We start from the raw sequence: 26,048 nt of genomic DNA, 5'->3' as shown, positions 1-26,048 counted from the left end.
GTTCCAGCGACACACACCACACTCTCACACACACACACACACCACACATACCCCCCCACACCACACACACACCACACTCTCTCACACACACACACCACACTCTCTCACACATATACCACACACACCACATACACATACCACGCTCTCTCACATACACACCACTCTCACACACCACACACACTCTTACACACACACACCACACACACACACACCACACACCCTTTCACATACATACCACACACACACCGCACCCTCTCTCTCTCTCTCTCTCACACACACACACACACACCCTCACACACACACACCCCAACCTTACAGATTCTGACCTAGGTTAGCCAAACGAGGACAAAGTTAGCGCTGCTTTCAGGGGAATGTGTAAGTAGGTTCAGCAAGTCGTTCAAGCCAGAACAAATCACACTAAGTCCAGATCTTTATGACTGAAAACAATCCTAAGAAAATGAGAACAAAGTTGCCTTTTATGGCTTATACAAAGTCTGATGTCCAGAACAGATGGCAATTTTAGTGCTAACACTACTGCTAACTATAGGACTTCGAGTAGCTTACCAATCGCTCCAGGATTTACTTTCATAAATGTTATGTGAGGAGGTAGGAACACATAAACTCCATATGGACATTTTATAATTTCACTGCTTTGTGCTTACAGTATGCTTTCAAACTTTAAGAAATGGCTTGGTGGCGCACGCCTGTAATCCCAGCACCGGAGGCAGAGGCAGGTGGATCTCTGTGAGTTCGAGGCCAGCCTGGTCTACAAAGCGAGTTCCAGGACAGCCTCCAAAGCTACAAAGAAACCTTGTCTTGAAAAAACAACAAAACAAAACAAAACAAAACAAAGCATGGCATCCAGGGGAGGCTGACAACGACTTCCTAGTTTAGTTTTCTAACTTTTGGATCTCAAGAGATAAATCTTACGGTTTTCAGCTTGAGCTGGGACTGTGTTGTGTTTAGGGAATCACAGGTATGATAAAATGAAGATGGCTGTACACGGATTCTCTATCAGGAGCACAGCACCAGGCCTGGTAGAACACGTACTTGGGAGTTTGGGAGGCAGAGGTAGAGAGCCCTGAGCTCGGTGATGGCCTGAGCTACGGAGTAAGAACTTGTTTTAGTTTTAAGACTACGTGTGTGAGAGAGATTCTCATCCCTATGAGGCCATCTGCACTCTGGTCCTTTTGAGGTCTCACAGAGAATGTGTGACATCCTTCAGGACAAGAGGCCATTTCTGAAAAACAAATAAAGTGTCGTGGGTATTCTTGAGCAGCTGTGCAGAGATCTGCAGATAGAAAATGCTTTTCCTAACTCTAGACACAGTTTCAGGGGTACCAATGTATAAAGGAACAGAGCCAAAACCTGAATCCTGCCACTGATGCCATAGGTATCAACAACAATAAAATTTACTGCATCTGTCTTCATTTAATTTCTCACTAAGGGACTTATAATAACTACAATCATAAAAATAAAATTGCTTTAATGGCCCAGAGGGTATGAAAATGCTAAGACAATTATGTAAATGGGACTTACTCATTGAAGAGCATTGACAAACACATATAAATTGTATTTAATTCTTCTACAGGGGCTGAGATGAAAACAGTCCATAGATTGTGCAAGAGTCAAGTTTACCTCCTGGGTCTTAACTTGTGTGAACTTGGGCAAGTCATTAATTAGTGACTAATGTCATATGCGTCTACCTGTAAAATTAGCACCATACTACAACCCAACTCCATGAGAACATCCCAGCTTAACCACCTGAGAAGATTCCCTCAGAACTTAACAAGCCAAATCCAGATACAGATACACAGGAAACATTCATGTTCCCTCATCCCGTAGAGAAAGAAGACAATGCCTTCTGGTGGCTTTAGAGAGGCTGAGGCACTCCACCATTCACGAATATAGTCATGCTTATTGGTTTGAGAGGCTTGTGTCTACATGAGAGCGAGCTCTGAGGGTAAACAGAGGATAAGTTCTGGGGAGAAGAATGCAGTGAGTCATTAGAAGTTGAAGTGAAATGAACTGCTACATCCAATCCTGTCGAAACTTCAGGACTTAAAACAAGAAAGCACCGCTTCCCATGAGAACTCAGCAATTATAAACGTAATGAATGCTAGAAAAAAGTTCTGAGCTGACATGTTTGAACACAAGTGTTTTCAATGAAATAAGCCATTTTGTGAGATGCAGTCACTACTAATTAATGCCAAAATAGAAGAATTTTTATGGAGTTACATATGGACACATGACAACCGGAGCAGTTCAGCATGATTGATGTTATTATTCTGAATACCACAGTCGTTAGCAATGACTTGGGGCCTTCCCATGAAGTCCATGCCAGTGTGCTCTGCCTCACTGGCTCATCTTCATTTCTTGTGGGTAGTTTCTCTCTTGTGGCTTTTTCCAATTATCTGCTTCCTCTACAGTCCACACAATCTGCAGGTAAGACAGTGCTAGACAGATCTTAACATCAGGCCCAAGCTACAATTCCGAGAAAATCATCCTATTTAAACATCAAGAAAGTACTACAATTTATTTTCCATCTGTTTTCACATTCCACTGAAATAAGAATCCACTTGATGGTGTATAAATCCACTTCTGAACATCAAATTGTGACATTTATTAGTGTATTAAACTTCATGCTTTAATATGCACCTAAGTTCAGATATTTCAAAGTCAATTACTAATTATCTTCCTAAAATCAGAGCTTAACAACATGAGTAATAGAAAAATTACAAGTAGTCTACCCATCTACAGATGAGAAGAGATCCCCTAACTGGACATGGAGCTCACATTTAATGATTTTCTTTGTGGTCTAATGTTTAAAGGATTTTAAATACCCAAATCCATACATTGATGTCAAAATTAAGCCTAATAGTTAATGTCAAAATTATGTGTTAGTAGACAAAGTTGGACAGGAAGGCTGTTTTCTGAAGTTAGTGAATCTTCGTACACAGGACCAAGGCGAACTGCAGCAGACTGAAGAAAGCTGTCTGTCCCCATGTCTGTGGGTCCTTCCCACTTCTCACTGTCAGTCTGTTGTTGCTTAGATTGGCCACCACTGGGATGCACTGACTCAGCCTGTGGAACTGTGTGAATGTGGCCTTGAGTTCTGCCTCTACAAAATCTTTAAAAAGTCCTCACCTTGCAGGCTTATGTTTGCCAGCCTATAAAATGAAGGTCTCTGACTAGATGAAGCTGCAGGATGAGAACAGCCTTGACATTCATCACTGAGAACACCCCTACACTCTCACTGGTTGGTGATCATACCGATTCTTTTCTAGATTTATTAATTATGTATACAGAAGGTGCCAGATCTCATTACAGATGGTTGTGAGCCACCATGTGGTTGCTGGGAATTGAACTCAAGACCTCTGGAAGAGCAGTTGGTGCTCTTAACCTCTGAGCCATCTCTCCAGCCCCCCGATTCTTTTCTATACAATTAGATGACATTGTCTCTGGTATGTGTGTGTGCACACACTCCACGAGTGTGTCCTGGAGGGTGTGTGTGTGTGTGTGTGTGTGTGTGTGTGTGTGTGTGTGTAGGTCAGGGGACAACTCTGGGGAGTCCACTTTCTCCTTCTACTTTGTTGAGCCATGGCCTCTTGTTCCTGCTGACCCGCACCCCCCAGGTTAGCCAGGCTTCCAGGGGAATTCTCCTGTCTTTCGCTCCCATCTTGTGGTTGGAGAGCTGAGATCAGAAATCTGCCCCCACATCTTTTTTTCCTTTCGTATTTTAAACAATGATTTAGATCAGGCCATCAGCCTGCGTGGCAAATGTTTTAACCCACACTTAGCCATTTTGCTGGCCCCTTCAAAATAATTTTAAATGGCATCAAATCATCTGCAACAAACAATAAGAATGCAATGAAATTCAAATATGAATACTACTCCTTTTGATGCATTCATTCAAATAAGCATCCTATTGATTTTTTTAAAGAACTTTTGCCATTTGCACGTGTCCAAGGGAATGGTGTCTTTTCTGAAGAGAAAGTTCTAACTTCACAATTCTGAAGCCAGTTTCTCGGGGAGTTAAAACAGGGCAAGGAACCATCCTGCTCCTCCTCCCAGAGTTTGAATGTTAGCTCCAACGAGTGGTTTCAATACTTTAACACAGCTCCTTCACATGTGCCTCCACGCTGGCACTCATGCGTCCCCAGACAGAGTCCCTCCAAGCACAGCATATGCTAACGCAGAGGTTGGTCAGGACTCTGTCCGGGTAACGGCAGCTTAATCGTTTCAATCTTTACAAACCACAGTAACAGTTTTTTGGAAGCCTCTACCTTAGGGCTGCTTTTCTCATCTTCAATGGCCTTTCTCTTCTGAAACTATTTCTCATTTCCCACTGCTCTCTTCTGTGCTTTGTCAAAGCCACCAGAGGTCCGGGCCAAGACAGACAGCAGGGATGACTGACAGTCTGCAGAAATGGAAGCTGCCTGGAGCCCACCAGTTTTAACTACTCCAGCTCCAGCTGAAGAAGAGGTTCCTGCTGCTCAAGGGTCCTTCCATGGCAGTAAATTGCCCATGATTAAAGCGCCCATTTCCCCTCACCCTGTGCCCCACTGCTTTTCTCTGTGCCCAGCAAGAACATAAAAACCAGCCCCTAGAGACAAAACCTGCCACTGAGGAGGCGGTAGCACTGTGGTGGTTTCCCAAGGCATTCTGATTGGTAATGACCAGCAGAGGGTGGGATAACAGCTCTGCGTAATTCACTGCTTCCTTTGAAGGGTTAAAATATGGCAGATGTTGACAGCTGACACCCCTTGCTAACAGGACAGACACATTGCTCTGGGGCCTGGCTGAGGTTTCCCCTCCCTGCAGCTGTCCGTGTAGAACTAATTGTATCCACTTGTTTAACCTCGGGGACGTCTGGAGGGGACCCAGTGCCACAAGGGTACCTTTTTTTTTTTTTTAACGGTCATTTCCTCTCTGGTGTAACTTGCATGACAGCATGTGACAAACAGAAATTAATGGGGACACTGCTGTGCCAATTCCTCCTGAATTGCTGACACTGGTTACAGGCTGCCTGTGTGCCACCCAGCCAAGACCTCACATGAAACATGGCGAGGGGCCCACAACTCTATTCACCAACAAGCCAGCTGGTCAGTGATGAGAGGAGCCGAAACAATGTGGGGCGTACAAACCAGGAAGAAAATGCTTTCTAAACCAATTCAAACCAAAGAGGTGGCATTTGCTAGGAGTTAATATGACTATTTATTTTCCTGAGTGGTACATTGCAGGGCTCCAATTTCCAAAGTAATTCAAATTCAAACACCTCTCATAAGGACTCCTAAGATGTAAGTTAGCATGGGACATCATTCACGGGCAAGAGGAAGCCTTGGGAGACCCCATTTCCAAGGGGTCCTCCCAACAGGCTGCTTCCATGAAGGCTTGGGAGTCTGCCGGATCTCTTGCCTCCAGCTAACAACCACATTCTGGTTTAGAATTCTATGCATGGGTATTTCTTTCACTCTCTCCCCCATGTAGGAGCGCACACACAAGCACACACACACAAAAGAACCCTCAGTTCAAGCCCATTAATTGCCTGCTAGAGTTTGCAGGGTTGGGGAGTATGCCCCAACTTTGGCAAGATGTACTTTCCCCTCTTAACATAATCAAGAATCAACCTTGGCTTGCCATCACTTAAAACACCAGCTCTGTTAGGGAACAGGTCTCAGCACAGACGAATATATAAATGCACATTTAAAAAAAAAAAAAAGAGTTGGCATAAAAATCAGTTGGGTAGCACACACCTTTAGTCTAAGTGTTTAAGGAGCAGAGGCAGGGGATCTTTGTGAGTTCCAAGTCTGCCTAATCTATCTAGCAGGTTCCCAGCCAGCCTGGGCTATATAGTGAGATCCTGTGCTTAAAAAAAAAAAAAAAAAAAAAAAGGAAAGAGAACACTAGGCACATGAGTTCCCTAATTATGAGCCTGTGCGTAACACACAAGTCAGGTCTAAGGCGGAAAGACGGGAAAGTATAATGGAAAAAATCACACTGGTTGGACTTCTCTACCACACTCAGGAAACTTTAAGGGTATTTACAAGGGCCCCCATTTTGTGGTTCAGCGTGGCTTGAGGAGAAATTGGATTGCTCTGAGGTAATATGGTTAACTCACCTTTTCTCCCACTCTTGGTTTTAAGTAGAAGAGTTGAGAAGAATATGCTGCAGAGCACATGGAACCCATGGCGGCATGGGCATTTCCCAGGGGGCAGGTGTGCACGCAGCTTAGACAGGAGTCTCTCTGGAGGGAGGGAAAAGCCCGGAGAATGGGGCAAGCTAGAGGTGCCAGGTGCACTATGGGAGGAAGTCGTGTTCCCAGTTTCAAGAGGGCTTTTCCAAGCCAGTGTCTGAGGGATGGCCTCGGGGTGGTCACTCTTTTGCCTCAGAGTTCAGGGACAGGTGGTCATCTTTCCACCAACAAATGAAAACAACAGCCTCCTTCAAATTCACCCAGTCAAGAACATCAGACCAGGGGAGGAATGGGCTGTTCTGGATAAAGGCACCAGGAATAACCTCGGTGGTTGGGCTGTTATTTCTGTAAGTGAAACTTGTGGGACAGCTACTGAGTTTCGGAACAGTTTAAAACATTTGTAACAGAATCAAAGCAGAGGGATGGAAGGAAACGCAAAGGGAGAAGTCAGGGAACTGGATCCATTAATTTCTTAAACAAACACATTTCTAAAATACACCAAATAATGCAACCTGACCCTTTTAAATGTTCATTGCCAATATAGTCTTTAAGAATCCCTGCTTTCCCATAACCAAGTAATGCTTTAAAGAAAATCCAAACACCCCAACCCAAAGCATGCTCAGAATGCACTATTAAATAATGGCTCCTTTTTGCCCAACACCAATATGGAAACATTAATTAACAGAAAACCTATGCAACTTCAGTCACTCCCTCTTACGGGGCAACTCCATGATCTGAACTTGCATCTCTCATAATCTACTCTGCAAATGTTAATGAAGACATGTGCAAGTGATATCCTAAACTTCTGGCTCTGCAATCCCTTCTAGTTGCTGCCAAGGTCCACTGTGGGGGCATGTGAGCATGATGTCCACCCTTCCAGAGAGGTCAGGTCACCGGAGCCATGTGAAGGATCTGACACCACTGTGTGACCCAAGGAAGGCTTGTTGTTTCTCACTAAGTTAAAATACTACTTGCATTTATGAATTTACCTGTAGTTTATGTTCCCGACTACCTAAGCTTTTCCAAATTACAGGCATCTCATTTTAAAATGCCAGTAGTAAAATAATTCCCTAGATGGAATGTCATCTCACCAATACTTTTCTGAAGTGTTGCTCTTTTTTAACAAAAGAGGGTATCTATGCTTACGAGAAATAGTCTTCTCTACAGCTGCCACACTGTAGTAATCAACATGGCTTGTCAAAGGCCACATGATTACACATACATTCACCTTGTGAGACAGGGAACCGTGAGTTTCATTTACGGAGGTGATTCAGCAAGCCGCTGGACACAGTACCTTTCCAGACCTGACAGCTCTACTTGGAGATCTCTGTCGGGGCCTTCCCGTGGCCAGTTAAACAGCAACAAGTCTGTTTCCCCTGGTAATACCCTCACCAGTTCCCAGGAGCCAGAACTCATTACTCTGACTGAGGGAAGGATGCTCAGTGGTTTCTGCCCAGTGGACCGGGACTTCCCTTCAGGGCTTGTTGTGTGTGTGCATCCTAAGCACATCTGCTTTGATGAGCTCCTGGGGGCTAATCCAGAACACAACCTGCACACTTGTTTGGGATAACTGTGTTTGGTGGTGCCAATTTTCTAAACGTGATTTAGAGACTACCAAAGCTATGGTATTTATAATTCTGAAAGTGACACATCCCCAGAAATTCTCATTAATTGTCACTATGGTGGTTTGCGTGTTCAAGAAGCCATAATGACAAATGGCAATAGACTTTCAACTCCTCCTCCCTTCAAACAAACACCCCCAACGCTTTAAAAATAACGTACATTAGTGTAAGTTCTTCGTTCGGCATGACTTTCCCTAGAACTGAGAATTACACTAGATCACGACACTGTACACGGATATGTCACTGTCTGGGCATATTGTGACTGTGGGTTGTACTGAGTTGTTTTAGGCAGGCACAGAACTACACATACCTCCTTTTAAAAAGCCTCTGCTCAAATATGTAATATAATCGCCATGAGCTCATGCTAACAGGAACTCCAAAAGCTGGTTTCAAGTAAAAACCGAGGCCATTAAAGAAACGACGCATGAACCTGCACTGTAACGAAAACAGGCTAATGACCCCATTCTATATGCAGAGATGAATCTAGGCTTATGACGGCCTAGTGACTGCTTCCAATTTCAATGAAGTGAAATTCCTCCACAGCCCAATTTTCCTGACGTGAGGTACAGTGCGGTGAGATAAAGGAGATGACCACACAAGCCTCACTGGGAGGTTGAGTCCTGTTGAGTTTCTCAGTTCTGGATCTTACCGAGACCACCGCCCCCGCCCACACACTCAGTACATCAGTGTACACACGCTGATTGTTTAACAAGGTCTGTCCTACTGTGCTGCCCAAGAGGCACAGTACTGGTGAAATTATTAAGGCCACTCCACGTAGTCAAAAGGGAGGTTTATTTTGTGGGGTAACTTACAAATGAAGGGATAGGTTGTAGGGTCTGGCAAAGGTATGGCGCAGTCTGGCGGTGTTCTCTGGAGAACTCTGCTTGGTCTACCTCCAGCGTCCAGGGTACCAGAACCAAGGGAGAACGACCTCCTCTTGATCCTCAGTCTTCCGCTCCCTCCTCTGCCCCGCCTCGTGGGCGTGACCATTACCGAACCCTCAATGGGGGTTGGAACTTCCAGGCCAAGGCTGGGATGGCTACCCACCACATCTCCCCCTTTTGTCTAAATAAGAAGGTTCTAACCTAATACAAGACTATATACAAAGAAATGGTTATCAAATACTGTCCAGGAGTAATGAGGGACCTAGATAAGTTGGAATTACAATAAATGCAAACAATATCAAGCAAAAAACACACACTAAAATCCAGGGAAGTCTAGAGCGTGGGTAGGTGGCATGTTACAAAGATCATTCCAAAACGTGTCCTATCCTAAAGAACCTGAATCTAATACTTAATATATTCTATCTAAGATATTATATATGTATATATACTAAGTTGTAACTATAACTGTTATATACAGCACAGGGTGTCACTAATTCTTATGGTGGGTACAAAACGAAAGACTGACATGAAAGAGCATCTACTCTGTAACGGAGAACATTACCCTCTGAATGTACATTAGAAGATCATTTGGTTGGGTGATAAAAATAGGCCGTTACTAGGAATTTCATCCAGTCTAATATAGCACGTCACAAATATAAACAACACAGCATATTTCAACAGATACACATTCCACATTCATATTTTAGTATACTTCTTCCTAGTTTTAAAAACAAAAGCATCAGACATATATTTCCAATTTTGGAATACACAATTTATGTCCTGCCTTTCTTTAGATCATTATTCTTTTAAACTAGATTTTATGAGAAATGATTCTGTGGTGATGCAATCATTCTGTTTGAAGTTTTTGTAATTTACATAATCATCTCTTCTGTACATTCTGACTTTCAACATGTGTCCCTAATATTAGTGAAGGTGAACTCCCTCCAGCTTCAAATCTTGTAGTTATTCTATAAATGTGCAGGTATTGATGAATGTTTATTTCCTTACTTATATCTAAACTGGTTAATTTTTTATTAGTTTCTAAAAGCTTTTTCTATATTAAGAATATTAAACTTTTGCCATCCTTTTTGAAAGTAACCGTTGACTTTCAATTTTACATGTAATACTATAAATATTTTTCTAATCTCTGAATAATTTGTACATATGTTGTTCTATTTTTCTCAAGACAGGGTCTCACTATGTGGCTCTGGCTCTCCTGGAACTCACTCTGTAGACTAGGCTGGCTTTGAATTCACAGAGATCCACCTGTCTCTGTCTCCCAAGTACTGGGACTAAAGGAAACTTTACTCCAAAATCTGATAAATATTTGCTAAAATGTCTATATATTAAAAAGAACAAGCTGTGATCCAATAATATTCACTTATCTATCCAAACTAGAAATATGTGGATTTCTACAAATCAACAAAGGTGCTTGCTTCAAATCCAAAGCTGAAAGCACTGCCTTCAGCCTCCTGAGCAGCACTGAATGATGGTACATCAGGCCTGTTTCTAGCAAAATTTACAAGCAAACTCAGCTGTGTCTTTCCTAAGGAATCCTTCCTGCTGTACAGGGCCACCTCGGAACAGTATCGCCATTATTCCACCCAGGACTCATTCCTAATTTTCTCTTTTCTGGCAGCTGTTCTCTAACTTAGAAATAATGCGTGTCTTTGTCTGGAGTTCCTTTAAAAAAAAACTGTATATCCTAAATGTGGAAGAAAGCTCAATTTATTTCCCTTTGAAACCTGAGAAATCAATAACACAAACCATATGTTAATTATGGGACATGGCGATAAATTACATATGAAGCTCTGTGACCCCCTGGTGGTGAAAATGATGGACAAACCAGGGCAGGAAAGAGGTCCTTCCTCTGAGGGTGTGACCCCAGGAGGACACCAAAGTGCAAACACTTCTTAATTCATGCTGACGTAATTTGTATGTTACTTCCTTTCACGTTCCTAAGTGTTTTAATTAAGATCTTACAAAATGGATGTGAGATGCCCATCACAGATTGTTAGTATAGTGGCGACATTCAGAACAGATACAACTGAAGACAAAACCACTATTTATGTCCTCGTGTGTTGTTTATTTGGGTTCATACAGCTTTGCAATACAGACGTAACCCAGCCTGTCTTTAATATCTGGTTGAAATACACATGAAAGGGCTTGGGATTTAGACAATTTAGAAAGGGCTGTGCCCCATGTAATAATTTTAACGGGGAGAATAAGAGTTATGAATATGTTTCATGCATTTATGACCCCACAAAGTGAACCGCCTTTTACAAAGCACCTTTGGGAGGAGGGTTACTGCTAGTCCACAAATCCAGCTTGTTTTATGAGACCCAATCAACTCACTTTCCTTCTGCAATCACCAACTTTTTTATTTCCTCTTGGTTCTTCATCCCCCCCGACCCGGAATACATTTTGGTAAAAGGAAAGGATGAAAAGGAAACAGGGCCCACAGCTGTCGCTTTTAGAACATTTTCATTTCTGCAAACACTATAGGTTTCTCCTTCGAGTGACGGTGACTTTTTCAGTTCAAGGTTTTAATGCGACCATGCGGTACACCAGTGAGATGAGTGGTCAGTAAGCAGCTCTTCAAGCGTTCATTCCGCACTAACCATACTCAGAGCATCTTCAATGGAGGACACCTGTCTCCGATCAGTCGATGCTGCGCTAGGCACAGACAACCTTTAATGCTGCCACCCCACACTCGTTCACAGCGGAACTCCTCAGTCGGGCCATCCCCATCTCTGCCATGTCCTAGTCTAGCTCTCTAATCTGGACGCATTGTGACCACACTTCCGGAGAATGATTAAAAAACGTCTTTTTGTCCAAAACGAGGAAAAATTAGCGAGTAGGACAGACGATACAAAACCAGCGTGGTTACTAGGTCACATCTGTTAGAAGCCTCGAGTCAAAATGGAGACAACTAGAGCCTCGGCTTTCAAATGTACTTACTACATTTAGCTATACTAATGTCATCATTGAATCCTGTGACATCGGCTCACTTATGTCTCATAGGGGTTTGGTTCCTTGCTATGGGAGGCGGGGGGGAGGATGGACGGGGACAGACAGACAAGAATTCTGATGACTTCTCTAGCAAGTCCAGTAATGGTTTTCTAACTCAAGACCACAGAGCTGTGAAAACATTTGTAAGCACGACACAAAAAGCGTCTTTAGGAGGTCACGTCATGATGTATCCTGAATGCCTGTTTGAAAGCGTAGACTCCTGAGTGGGCTTAAGAAGCTTTAGTTAGGGGCTGGATGTGATGGCACACACCTTTCATCTCAGCACTTGGGAGGCAGAGGCTGAACTTTCTAGGAGTTCAGAGGTCAGACTGGTCTACACACTGAGTACCAGGACAGCCAGGGCTGTGTAGAGACCCTGTCTCAAAAACAAACAAATAAACGACTCTAATTAGGAAGTTTCATACGTCTAAGCATTCTTTAATTCCTACCTCCTACTAATCAGTTAATTGCTTTCTAGCAGAACATCTTAAGGAATAAAAACCTAGTGTTTTTAAACAACTTTCCCACACACAGGCAGCTTCAGTTAGATGTCACACCTGACTTCACCTTAATCTTTCCATTTTACTGTTTCTTTTTGAACAACTAAGCAGCCTAGGCTGGACTTGAACTCAACACTCCTCCAGCCTCCAATCCCTGAGCATTAGAATCACAAAGACAAGCCACCAGGCAATCTGAAAAGCCTCCTGGTCTGGATCCATACAGGCCAGACAACTCCAGAGGTTAGTCATCTCAGAACAAAAAGGAGATGTTCCTCATTGTCCCCTGGGCCACATGGCCACTGCAGGGGAGTCTTTCTTAAACCCAGGTGCCTATAGGGAATACCAGGGGTACTATCTAGAAACTCCCTCCTAGGGACTCATGTTTGGGAAGAGTGGGTCAGTTAGAGCAAGATGGTACAGGTGATCCAGGAGCCACACTTGAAGAGACAGCACAATAATGACACCTCTGGAGAAACAGAACCCACTGTGTACCCAAGCTGTCATCAACCCTGTATTACTAGGCAGTAATTGCTCTTTGCAAAACCTGTTGGGCATCAGGCACCCAAATCAAGCTGACTGCTGTATGGTAGTTGCCAGGGTTTCCAAAAGCTGCAGAGTTCTGTGTGGTCATTTCTAACTCAAGGGATTCTTTTCCACCACTGAAGACTCTGAGTGTCACAGTACACAGGCACTCAGCATGCACTCCTTCGTTCATGTAGAGAAAGCCAACTCAGAGGGACTTGTCCACGGAACCACTCTTTCTGGAGGCTTCTGCTCCGAGGGTGACGATGGGGTAAGGACAAGCAGGACAGCAGTAGCTTCATGCTGGAGACTCTGACTCTCTGGCACCGTGGGGCTGCAAGGCTCCCTTACTCAGCCTTAGGGAAAGATCCTACTTATTCAACATATATTTACCAGAACCAATAATTATTTCCTTAACTGCAATAAAAAGACAGATTATTCCTTCCTATCTGTTTAGGAGTGAAGAATAAGATACCATCTCAGGTAAGGAGTGGAACTATGCCCTGCATACCTGTTGTTACCAACCATGCCACAGAACAGTGCCTTTCCAATTCCCAGACCCCTAATACAAAGGGTACCTGAACTTTGGGGGTAAAATATAAACAAACAAATGGATAATGTGTAGCATAGCTTACTTAATAAGTTTAAAGGTAATTTATCCCTTTGAAGCTTCTACTTCTTATGGGAGAGACAGACAAATCCCTCCCATACAACGGTTAACATACAGAAAGCAAATTTTCAATTTAAAAGTTAGTGTAAAGTACTTAACTGCCTGATTAATACAAGCTTCTGAAACATGAGAGTGAGGCCTGAACGTACCAATTTCATCAGCAGGTTTCATCATAAACATGGTTTAGCAGAAATCCAAACAGATTCTGCAATTCAAGTCAGTGTCATAGAAAAGAAAATGTTTCCAGTTCCATGACAGATCAGTCACTGGTTTCATGTTTTATCCAGGCCAACCAACCAAATTCTTAGCCATGACAGAATCCCAAGGATCATACCACCATCAAGCATTTACTATGGAAAGCAAAACAGATGTGGTGAGAGGTGATACTCTCTGGGCTTTTCTATTATAGGTTTTAAAACCTACCCATTACAAAGCAGTTCCCTCACTTGTTTAAGTAAATTTAACTCTTATTTTTATTATTTACCTAGACATGTGCATGTGTCCTAGCTGGCCTCCTGCTACCTCACATTGGGTGCTAGGACCTGAACTCGGGTCCTCGGAAGGTGCTCTTAACCAGTAAGCCATTTCTCCAGGCCCCAGTTTCGTCACTTGTGTCACGGGGACACTAAAGCACATTTCAAAGTTAATTACAAGGTAAGGACCTAGCAGAGTTGCAAACACATGCTTTCATGTTCTAGGAAGGATGTCGATTCTGGAAAATACAGAGTTACGCCTTCAAGTTTCTTCTACTTGCGAAAGACAACAAACACGAAAAAATAGCAGGTAACTTCAACGACTATGAAGAAGGCAAAACAGCCTATGGTAGAATATGATACACTGAAATTGATGTGGAGTTGTGGCTGAGATGGTCAGTGGGGATGACCTGTGAGATGCATAGCCTTGCAAACAGAATGAACAGTAAGTACACACACTCGGAAGTGGGACCAAGGACAAGGGTGGAGTTGTGAGGCCCCAGATCACCAGGGTTTTTGACATCACTTTGTAGATCACAGGAGATCACTGGAGACAGGTTTTCAGGTGGGGGATCACCAAGTGTTAAAGTACACTTTAAAGACAATCTCTGTGACTGCTAGCAGGAGGGAGGTCCACAAAAGGGCAGTGGCAGAAGTGAGATGCTGAGTTAGCACTCTTGTCTGAGGGGTTAAGAAGTTGGGTCTGGGGTTGTCTTTCGAAAATGACAAGCAATAAAGCGCTTACTGACGGACTAGCAAAGACTGGGAAGGAAAGCAAGGCATCGAGCTTGACGCTTAGGTTTAAGGAAGGCTGAGCTTGAAGAAGGATTCCGAGCAGGTTTGTGCATGCACAGTGGGCTGCTGGTGGTGGTGCAGGGGTGTGTGTGTGTGTGTAAGCTGGAGGGAAATTTTGGGTGTCATTCCTGAGGTGCCATGCACTTTTTCTTTTTGGAGACAGGATCTCTCACCAGGACCTGCTGCTCACCAATTATTCTAGGCTGACTAGCGAGCGAACAGGCCCCGGGCACACTACAGTCTCTTGCCTGTCCAGCACTGATATGGCAAGTGCATGCTGCCACACCTGTGGCTTTTTTGAGTGGACACTGAAGAAAGAAGCCCAGTTCCCCATGCTGGTGCAGCAAGCACTTGGCAGACTGGTCTATCTGTCCAGCCCCTCCGGCTATCATCCTGCCAAGGTCATTTCTGTATATCCTGAGCTGGTGGCAGAGGTCAGGCTGGACAACTGGAAATGAAGGGGTAGCTAAGGGAGACAAGGGCTGTAATGAAACACACTCCCATGTTTCAAGGAAATAACCGAGGAGCTTAAGAGCATGCAAATAGACAGGAATACCTCCCTCTGTGCAGACCCTTCGGGCACCATGGGTACATACTGCCTGCAAACTTTCTAATGGGCTCTATCAACAGACTTGATGCCTGAGGCGAGGGAGCACTCTCAAGAGAGTCCAACTCACCTGCTATTTGCTTACTCTAAGACTCATTTGTCTATTTAATGAGTCAGCCTTTATTTTAATGTGTCATGTCTCACTGTACTTTCAGAAAGTGACTTTTTAAAAACACGTACTTCCTGTTTATGGGAGAAGTCAAACCATAGTAGTTTCGAACTAGAATACGATATATTTGAATAATTCTGTCTTCTTTCCATCTGTGTATTTTTAGCTACTACAAAGATGCGGAAATTTGCATAAGCACTTGTTTCTATGAGGATCCTTAAAATCTAAATGATCTGAAAACGCTCACCTTGACAAAGCTTCTTGTGTTTCTGAAAGTTTTCATTTGGAGTTAAAGACAGAAGGGGGAGGAGCAGAGGGGACGTCCTAGTTGGAGGATGAAGGACGCACTAACAAGTTTACTTCTCTCTACACATTATCTGTGCTCATGAGTTTGGGAGTACAAATGATTGTGTCTGGTGAAGCTCACTAACCCTAGTTCTTCCTGAACTCAGAGAAAACTTGGAACAGACTCATGACGACTGCAGCTCATCATTCCTACCCTGATCAATGGCCTGGCGCCAGCAGTGCTATACTCCCAACCAACTTTCCTAACATAGGTCACAGTCCTCATCAAGTCAGGGTACCTTTTCTGTGATGCTAGGCAAACTCGTGACCACTCAGGTTTATTCCCACCCCAGGATGCCTGTTCTAAAAATACAGAATGCTTGTGAAACACAAAAGCTAATACACTATAATTCATATAGTTTTTATAAAGCTTCGTAAGAGTCTGGAGTGTGTATTAATAAGTTAAATAAAACACAGCAGTAGACAATTCCATCAAATGCCACATTCATGTACACCGAAGGACAACAGGACTAATGTGAGTTCTGGGACTCCGGATGCAAAGACAGCCGAAAGCTGGGCAAGGCTAGACAGCCCCGGGGCCAACAGAGGCTAAGAGAAAGGCAGGCTAGCAGCAGCCTGGTGAAGTAGTCCCACGGGGAGAAAGGCTGGGGGTGGCAGCAGGGAAGGCAGAGGCTGGTGGGTGCAGAGTACTGAGTACCAAGACAAAAATTAACTGGGGAGCTACCACGGCTCGGACGCCCAGCTTTAATTACAGCCCGAGTTGTTCTTAGTGAAGTGATGCTAAGTCAGGCCCTATCCTAAAAGTAAAGTGCCATGACTGACCTATGACATCCCTTACACCAGAACAGTATTACTAAAACTGTCCTTTTGCGGGTTGGGGGTTTAGCTCAGTGGTAGAGCGCTTCCCTGGCAAGCACAAGGTCCTGGGTTCAATCCTCAGCTTAAAAAAAAAAAAAAAATTGTTCTTTTGCTCATTAAAGGAAACTGAATCCAACAATATACTAGGCATCTTTCACATATATACTTAATCTTAAAACTTTTAACTCTAAAAATAATTCGCATGGACAGGAGGGACAGCCCATGCTAAAAATCAGAGTCGAGTCAATTATTCTGGCCATGACAGTAAATCGAAAAACAATTTTGGTCCAAGAGCTTTTTTATTGTGGAGAACTTGTTCTTTGAATTTCTTCCCTTGTTTTTGGGATCACCTTATTATGCAACATCTGCTCTGAATTTCAAATGTGATAAACAGAGTATGAGTGTTGGTGGCAGATGGCTAATGACCAGCAGTGACAGGGCATTCAAGCCTGCCTTGTTTTCTGAGAAGCGATATTTTCATGTTAATTTGTTCCGTGTCCTGCAAAGATAGGACAAATCACCTGCTGTAATTCGGGCAAAGTGGAGACCACCAGGAGCGCCAAAGGGACAGGGCTCGCTTCCTTTAGGAGTAGAAGAGGAAGGTCTAGGAGACTTTCATTTGCAGCCCTGGGACCAGTCACTTTGTATGTCAAGCAGAAGGATGAATCAGCCTCGGGCATGCCATCCTGACATCAGAGCCACTGTTTACTGCAAGTTAGATATTAGTCACAAAAACAGATGATTTCCCAGAGGCAGAAAGCAGGTCTATCAAGAGTGTGTGTTAGTCTCTGAAGTCTGGGTTTTGCAAAATAAACCTAATAGTACATTTTATCTCTTACTGAAAACAGTAAAACCAACAGAATCTCCAAGAAACATTCAACTGGAGATAAAAAGAAATCTAATTCAGTGAGAAAATTACCCACAGACATAAACTTTGAGCTTTTTTTTTTTCTCTCCAGCTCCATAGAGTCCATTTATCATAGGGACACATGGACATAATTTTTATTCCATGACTCTGTGAGGCAATATGGTCTTGAGCTCAAAGAACCTGTCCTGTTTGAGAGGCTACTGCTGTGTGTTTCTTCTGTGCTTTATTCTCATGAAATGATGCCGTCCACTCCATTAACAGGCTGCACGGGCAGAATGTCCAAGGGATAACATCAGGTACGTTTTCAAGGACTCTGTAAGTTAGCTGAAGATGCTGGGCCAGTTCCTAGGAAAGCTGATTTGCAGGCAAGTGCAAGTGTCCTGGAAGTGGTTCAGGGCAAGAGCAGCACTAGGGGCTGCTCTGGGCAAGGATACCTCACAGAGGACTCTCCTCGCTGCTCCGCCATATGGCCCCCTTCGCTCTGAAGGACTAAGGAATATGGTGAATGAACTCTCTGAAGCGTCTTTTGACCCTTGTCATTTAGTGGCAGATGGATGCATGAAGATGGCAAGTGAAGGTGCAACTCAGATCCACCACTGAGCAGATTCGAAGAGAACAGTCTGAATTAGAAAGAGGAAAGCCAGCCATGGCAACAAGGTCACATCAGGCTACGTGTTGGTTTCACAGTACAGCAGTCAACAAGCTTCCTATGCAAATGTCATCATCAGACAGGAACAGATGGACCTAAAGAACATCATGACAACACCTTCAAGGTGAGGTTTACACGTCATTCTATTTTTTTTTTCCCTTGGTCTTAGAACATTTTACCTAGAAATTTTTACTTTGAAAATGTTGGAAAGAACAGTCTCTTACAGTTTTTATTATTATTATTGTTACTACTACTACTACTATTGTTATTACAGCTTTTCAGAGGCGATGCTCAGTTTAGGCATAGCCTGGGACTTCCTTTATTCAAGGTGGATAGGAGGGCCACACAGTAACGGAAGGACATCCCCCACAAACTGACCAAATAACAACATCAACAACTATGTAAAGCTTCATGATTTTTTCAAAACAAATGTTATTCAAATATCTGAAAAACTGTTCTCAGAGAGATATTAATCAATAAGTCCTCCACCTGCTGTTTTCTAACAAAGATGTTGATTAAGTGATAAACAAAGATTTTATCCCTGTCCAGATACAATGAAATACTCCAGTTTTATCCAAGCCCTGCCATCTTATTACAGGTAGTCCCCCAATAGGCACTGGAATAGTTTGATAATAGGTAGTAAACTAACAGGTGAACTGTCCTGAGAGCATCCTAGAAGACAGACGGTAAAAGACAAAGGCCTCAACCTCAACCCTCTTACATTATTATCTTGTGTTTTTAAATCTATTTCATGTTAAAGTACTTTCCAGATTACAATTACTTTGACAACACAGCATGTTTCAATCAAGTAAGATAATGCACATGTAATGGACAGTATCTCCAACCTTCTAGCTGCTTTGATTACTTCAGAGAATACCTCCTCCGTGCCACATGCATAGAGCCCAAGACCTAGGTGAGATTTATCTGTTTGTACTTGAAAATGCCCCAAACTACCAAATAATCACTGAGAAGGTTTGCAATGTGCTTTTGTGAGACTCATCCATCTCTCTCTCTCTCTCTCTCTCTCTCTCTCTCTCTCTCTCTCTCTCTCTCCCTTCCCCCTTCCCTCTTTCTCTCTCTCTGATTTTTTGAGGCAGGATTTCTCTGTGTAGTTTTGGAGCCTGTCCTGGAACTCACTCTATAGCCCTGGCTGTCCTGGAACTAACTCACTCTGTAGGCCAGGCTGGCCTCGAACTCAGAGATCCACCTGCCTCTGCCTCCTGAGTGCTAGGATTAAAGACATGCGCCACCACTGCCTGGCCTCTCTCTCTTTTTAAATGTGCATTTCATCTCATTTTGGAAAAGTCCCTGAGAGTGGACTCATTTTGCATCTGCTGAGTGCTCACTGTAGACACTTTCTAAATACAGTAAACACTGAACAAATAGTGTCTCAGTATATTCTAAAAAAGTCTTTATCCACAGAACATTCTATTGAAAGAATCCATTTTGTGTTCCTAATAAACTGTTCAACATAATAACATTTACTAGCTCAAGTAGAGACTTGGCATAAATACTTCTTCTGTACAACAAAATATTTCTGTTCTCCAGTTCCATGCTTGAAAACATCAACCAACAATGCAGTAATATGCACACCAATTCCTAAAATTAAATCAATTACCAAAATGAAAGATGTAAGTGCCTAGCAAAAATATTGTATTAATTATACTTTTAACCTAATTACCCACTTGATGGTTGTATAAGCTCCTAAATAATTACTCATAATTTTAAAACTAATTTTTATATCTATCACTTTTATCCACACTGTGACAAAATACCTTACAGGACACATTAGGGGGACGAGGGATTTATTTTGTCTCATGGTTGAGAGGATGCACTCCAGTGTGGTGGGGAAGTCATTGTCGTAATCAAGAGTCATGGAGACAAGCAGCTTTATGGGGAGTGTGTCAGCAGCCTGTTTACATCTCCCTGACCAGGAAGTAAACAGCCTGGGCAGGAAGTAGGGCTGAACTACAACCCTGAAGGCCTGCAGTCCAAAGACCCACTTCCTCCAGCAGGCTCATCCTCCTAAGTGTGCCAACCAACTAGGGGAGGGGTGGACAAACACATGAGAATACAAGGTGTATTTTCTACTCATGTCGTCATAACACCCTATCAAATCATTGCAACACTCAGGGTTAGAAAGATATTAATTAATAAAAATGAAAAGTCGATCAATTCAGACCTATTCTTTAAACTTAAGGATGAAAAAAAGAAAGTTTTAGTTACTTGTTACCGTTAACCAAAGACTTTTGTCTTTACATACAAATTACTTCATTTGATCACAGTTATACTCCATTTTGAAAACACTAACCATATTCTTAACCATACGTCATTAATTCTAATCTATAGGCCTGGCCCCTAACCTCACTTCTATCAACTACTTTAAAGAGGGACTAATTCTGACAGCTGTAGAGACTTTTTAGCTTCCAGGAGAATCTCAATCTTCTGGGAACCAACTTCACGCACGCACGCACGCACGCACGCACGCACGCACGCACACACGCACACACGCACACATTCTGGCACTCCCCAACTCTGGCAACCGCAATCACACTCACTTCTCTTTCTATTATGTTTGACCTTCCATACACATACCCAAGAATCTCCCAGACCCATTTCATTTCTATGCCTGTCTGATCAAGCTTTGCCTCTAGTGTACCACTCGGCTTATCAAACATTTTAATTATAAAAATCCTTCTGCAAACACTCCACTTATCACCCTCTGATATCTTAGGAGAAAATGTGAAACTCAAAAAAAAATTTCTATGGAGCTGGCAGTGTGGTCTATAAATATATGGTTACTTTGTTTTGATATTTTAAAAGGTATCATGGAATAACTGATAAAAAGAATTACACCAGAAAAAGCCAATTAACATTTGTGCTTAATGTACTAATTGAAATAATTATGTCTGGAGGAAGCTTGGCAACATGTCTTATTTATCGTGTTCCTAAGTGTACATAATGAATATGGCAGTCAGTACACATGGATAAATAGATAAGATACACATATAAATAATCACAAGGGTAGAAAATACAAGAAAGAAGTAGAGTGTGCAACAATTTCTTTAAGGCAAATGAGACATATCCACTGTGAGAGGGGATCAAACACATCTGGGTGGACTCAGAAAGGACTAACAGAAGCTCCATGGGAAGTCAGACCACGTGAGAAAACTGTAATCTGTTCGACGTGGTCAGAAAACAGTGAGCCAAAAGGACGAGCCCCTGCTCCGCAGGCACAATGTGGAGTTTTTGGATTAAGTACATAAAAGAAAGAAATGGAGTCATGGGAATGGAATATAGTACCAGAAAAAGAGGGTGCAGCGTGGAGAACCAAGAATAGATGATCAGAAATCCTACATTTAGAGGGTTTTCACGGCCTTCAAACCGTGCACAAAGAAATGGAGCTATCACCATATATCACAATATTTAATGAAAGCAAGATGGGAAAAAGTAGAACTCTTATTAGCCTAAACCCAAATGGATAATTGTTTATTATGCTGCAGTCTACATGTATCAGTATCTGGGAACATCACCTAGTCATCACTCAAAAGGCACTTCTTCCTCTGTGGAGATGGGCACAGATTCAACAAATGAACTGAAAACAGAGTTAAGCAAAGGGACAGGCTAGACCATTAAGTCGTTTTGAGTAGCTTCCCCATTAGACTTAAAGAAAGAACTTGTTTGTAGTCAATGTACTTCCTAGCTTGTTGACCATGAAGGGCAGAAAGCATGTCTTAATCATCTTTCAATCGCAAGACTACTACTTGCCATTTAGACTAAATCTATGGATTGGAAAAACAAAACAAAAAATTTGGGGATTGAATATGCCTCAGAATCAGCATATAATTATAATATATAATGTACCTTTGAGTGACATTTAAAATTATATCTCTTAAAGAATATGAACTACCAGGATAGACTGAGCTATACCTGTTACACCATACTTCATAAGATTAGGGCCAGATAATAAACAAGTAACTGGTTTTAAAGAATTTTAATGTGCATTAAAACTAAAGGCTTTTTTAAAAAATTCACCCTAAAATGAAATTGGGCTGCAATCCCACTCTTGAAGATCCCACTTAGTAGACGGGCTAGATGATTTTCCATTCTTTGAACATTTTACTTAGTTGACATTCTGAGCAGTGTATTACGTTTCAAACACAAATTCTGGCAGTTTTCACATGAAAGAACGCTAGTGTTGAGGGAGCTGTGACAGAGACTAGTCTGACCAGACAGAAGGGTGGTTCTTGGTACCTTTATGGTTTCTGTGGGTACTCCAGGCTCTGGAACTTTATCCAAGTAAGTGGTCAAGTCTTGATCAACATGCTCAAAGACCAGTGTAAGTTTGGTCTCTCTGTCTGTTCGTGACACTGTGCACACATCAAACAACCTAGAAGGGGAAAAAAACCGACCAGAATGAATAGGTGTAAATAAGCCAAGTAGTAACCCATGTATCTTCCGTGTACCCCTTGATTCCACACAGTTGGGAGCATGCCTTGTGATCAAACACAATGGGACCTGCTGTTTTCGTATCCATTTCAAAGTTCAGCAGAGGAGCTGTGCTAGCCAGAATGTCCAAGTCTCAGTCACAGAGCAACATGATTGAAGAGCAAAAATGTATGCGCACAGCGTCTTAAAGTCTTTATTACAGACCTTGATGGAAATGGCTTTAACAATAATAACCAGACAAAATAATTCTAACGATTCTCAGCTCACAGGCTGAGAAAATTAGAGGCCAGTTAAGCGTTCTCCGGAGATGGGGGACTCTGCAAAAAAGTTTCCTAGAACAACCATGGCTGTGAAAACAACTATGATGGACTATGGAGAAACATTTCAAAGACAGACTTCTTACCCTGGTGAGCCAAATTATTGCCCTAGGAATGGCATAAACTCATTAGTTTTAACATTCCAATTCCCATGTAGAATCACACCGTAGAGAAATTAAGGCTTTATAATTTATTTAACCTGGCAGAAAATAACTGCATGTATTCGCAGGATGCCATGCAGTGTTTTGATACACTGGGAAACTATTGTACAGAATAGGGACTGTAACAAATAATGAGCTATATACACTCCAACACTGTTCAAAGTATGGATTTAAAATATTTATAGAAATCATAAAAAAAAGACTAAGAATATGATAAGATAGTGGTGCTAAATAACTTGATATCATGCAAACACTGTGGAATTGAAAGAGGAAGACACTGGAACTAATAAAAACACAGGTGAACAAACAGTACCGAGCGCCTTCCGTGACCCAGAGAACCTTCAAGCCCGAGGGCAGAAAGTCCTGGAGCTAGCATACTGTCTCATGCGCCACAGTTTCACCAAGCTATCTAAAGAATTAAGCAAGCCATGCATAAATAAGCTGTAAGAAAACTTCTGGAGAGGAGGAATGTAATATAAATAAGAGGAAATGTATAACATATCATTCATATTACATTTTCATCTAAAAACTGAAAAACCTGTCCAAGAAATTGCGTGCACACACAGTCTCCTTACTAAATTATGGGTTCACTGCTTTGGTTCAATCTGGACGCTACTTTTATTAAAATTTCAAGGCCTAATTGGTTGACTGGGCCACACTACTATCTTTCTGAATCTACACTAAATTTTAACAACATCTATAGAATATTGTAACCAGTCTTAGTCTATAAGGAACTGTACAAAACCTACACTATGAAGGGCTTTGGGGGTCTATCGAAATGGCTGACTTGGTAGTTTGACCATTTGCACTTAAGCTGCTTTGAACCATCTCATTACTATTAACCACATCTTTCAACTACTTCTTCTCAAAGGAAAGAAAAGAGCTGCAACATCAACAAGCTTCTTTGTATTTGATGTCTCTGTCTTTGCAATAAGACTACAGTGAACCCAGAGTGGGATGGAATGAAATCAAATACAAATCCTATAGTTAGGCCACTACATAACCATCACAACTGGGCTTCTCAAGCATCACTTTAAAAATGGTTCCATTATAACTAAGATAGTCCTTCATGAAAAGTGCATTGCTCATCACTTGCCTGAGTTAATGAACATCTCTAGTTCTTATTAAAGGGGTATCTCTTCCCCCTCTCCCCTCGCTCCCTCCCTCCCCCCACTCTCTGCTATTAATTTGCAGAAGAAAAAAATCATGATGGAGACATAACACAGTTGAGCCAAAAGGTCACCTGTTCCCCAAACCGTTGTCTTAGAAATTACCTAACAGCTCTGGCAGTATGCAATATTGCTTAATCACACTGAAACCGTTTCCAAGACTCCTGTATGACACAATTCATGAATAACATCTAATCACCCAAGCTGCTTTTCATTATATAATACTTTGTTCTTCAAAATATTAATATCTGCTAATGTCACCTAAGGTACCTTAACTCCATGCTAAGGACACAAAAGATTTAGGTAGAGGTGAGCTTAATGAAGCCACTGCTAATTGCCTTAAATGATAAATATGGGAAAAAATTTTAAGTGGAATGAATTTAAACAGATATGATAATGCATACAGCAAAGTATTATTTATAGTTCATGTATGTAAGTATTTGCCTGCATGTGTATGTGTGCCATGTGTGTCCTTGGTGCCTTTGGAGGAAGAAGGCTTCGGATCTCCTAGAACAGGATCACAGATGGCTATGAGCCAGGATCACAGATGGCTATGAGCCAGCATATGGGTGTTAGGAATGGAACTCAGGTCCTTTGCAAGAGCAACAAATGCTCTGACTGCTAAGCCATCTCACCAGCCATCTGTGTGGATTTTTATGCATGTACTTATATACTGTGAGCTATAAAAGTTAGGTGTTATGTGTAAGTTGCTCATCCAGGTCCATGAAAAATTACTTTTAAATATTCAGTGTGTTGTCTGGAGAGTAGAGGATATCACAATCCCCTTAGAAATTCATAATTCACATCAAAGAGATAAGCAATAGGCTCCTCACTTCCAGTCTCCAGTGCCGGCCATCAGCAAGTTCTAGATCAGCAGTTCTCAACCTGTGGGTCATGACTCTTGGGGTCAAACGACCCTTTCCACGGGGGTTGCACATCAGACATCCTGTGAATCAGATCCTTACACTACCAACTCATAACTGTATCAAAATTATGATATGAAGTGGCAATGGACATATTTTTATGGTTGGGAGTCACCACAACAAGAGGAGCTGCATTAAATGGTCGAAGCGTTAGGAAGGTCAAGAACCACTGTGACAGATGACCACTTCAAAGACGAAATTTAGAGAAATACTGCTCTTCACTCTCATACAAAGCTGTTTTAACTGCTTAGTAAACATCAGACTGCAAGCTAATAGTTGCCTTAATAGTAATGAATAGAAAATACATTTTCAGCCAACAGCTGTGAATATTAATTTTGGAAATTCTAGAACATAATACTCATGATGTCTTTTTACCTATGGATCCCTCTAAAATTACTCCAAATCAAACAGTAGTCATTTGGCAGGCAAAACACAACAGGTATTTCCATACAGTAAGTAAGTTCACAGAACTCAATTAAAATAAATCAAGGCCTCTGGCTGAACTATAATCTATTCGTATAAATCAATGAGGAATGTCCCCAGACTGCCTATATTCCCTAGACTTACAAAACCAGAGTAAGACAGGCCTGAGCATTTCAACATAAACACTGGGAAATAATTTCCAATGCATGATTTCTTACTTTAGCCAAAATTTATGACTTTCTAAAATATTCAGTAAGCTGACAAAAATAGCGTTTCAATGAAGTCATGACTACATTTCCATAGGAAGAATGTAACCACACTGTACTGACCACGAGTGAAGAAACGATAACTCTCAGATGACCTGCAGAGGGAAATCACCATTCAGTATTGATCACCGACTTGTACCATGTGGTTTGAGTAAACATCCACTCAAAGAGTGTGGATGAGTGGAGATGAGCCGGCAGTTCAGAGTGGGCCTACTGTTCTGGCAGAAGATCCAGGTGGGGTTCCCAGCACCTGCATGGCAGCTCACAAT

The 26,048-nt window shown here is 42.2% G+C and overlaps 1 protein-coding gene across 2 annotated transcripts in view; it reads right to left on the bottom strand.

Annotated features, from left to right (window-relative positions):
* Positions 1–26,048, bottom strand: part of Cdk6 (cyclin dependent kinase 6) — a 209,254-nt gene that overhangs the window by 125,994 nt on the left and 57,212 nt on the right. For both annotated transcript variants that reach the window (XM_036181413.1, XM_036181414.1), the window contains exon 3: positions 22,326–22,461. In XM_036181413.1, coding sequence (XP_036037306.1) covers positions 22,326–22,461 — 136 coding nt within the window. The remainder of the gene's footprint in view (positions 1–22,325; positions 22,462–26,048) is intronic.

Source organism: Onychomys torridus, chromosome 3 (assembly GCF_903995425.1).
Source record: "Onychomys torridus chromosome 3, mOncTor1.1, whole genome shotgun sequence".
Lineage (NCBI taxonomy): Eukaryota > Metazoa > Chordata > Mammalia > Rodentia > Cricetidae > Onychomys > Onychomys torridus.
This window is presented reverse-complemented; position numbering and strand designations above follow the sequence as displayed.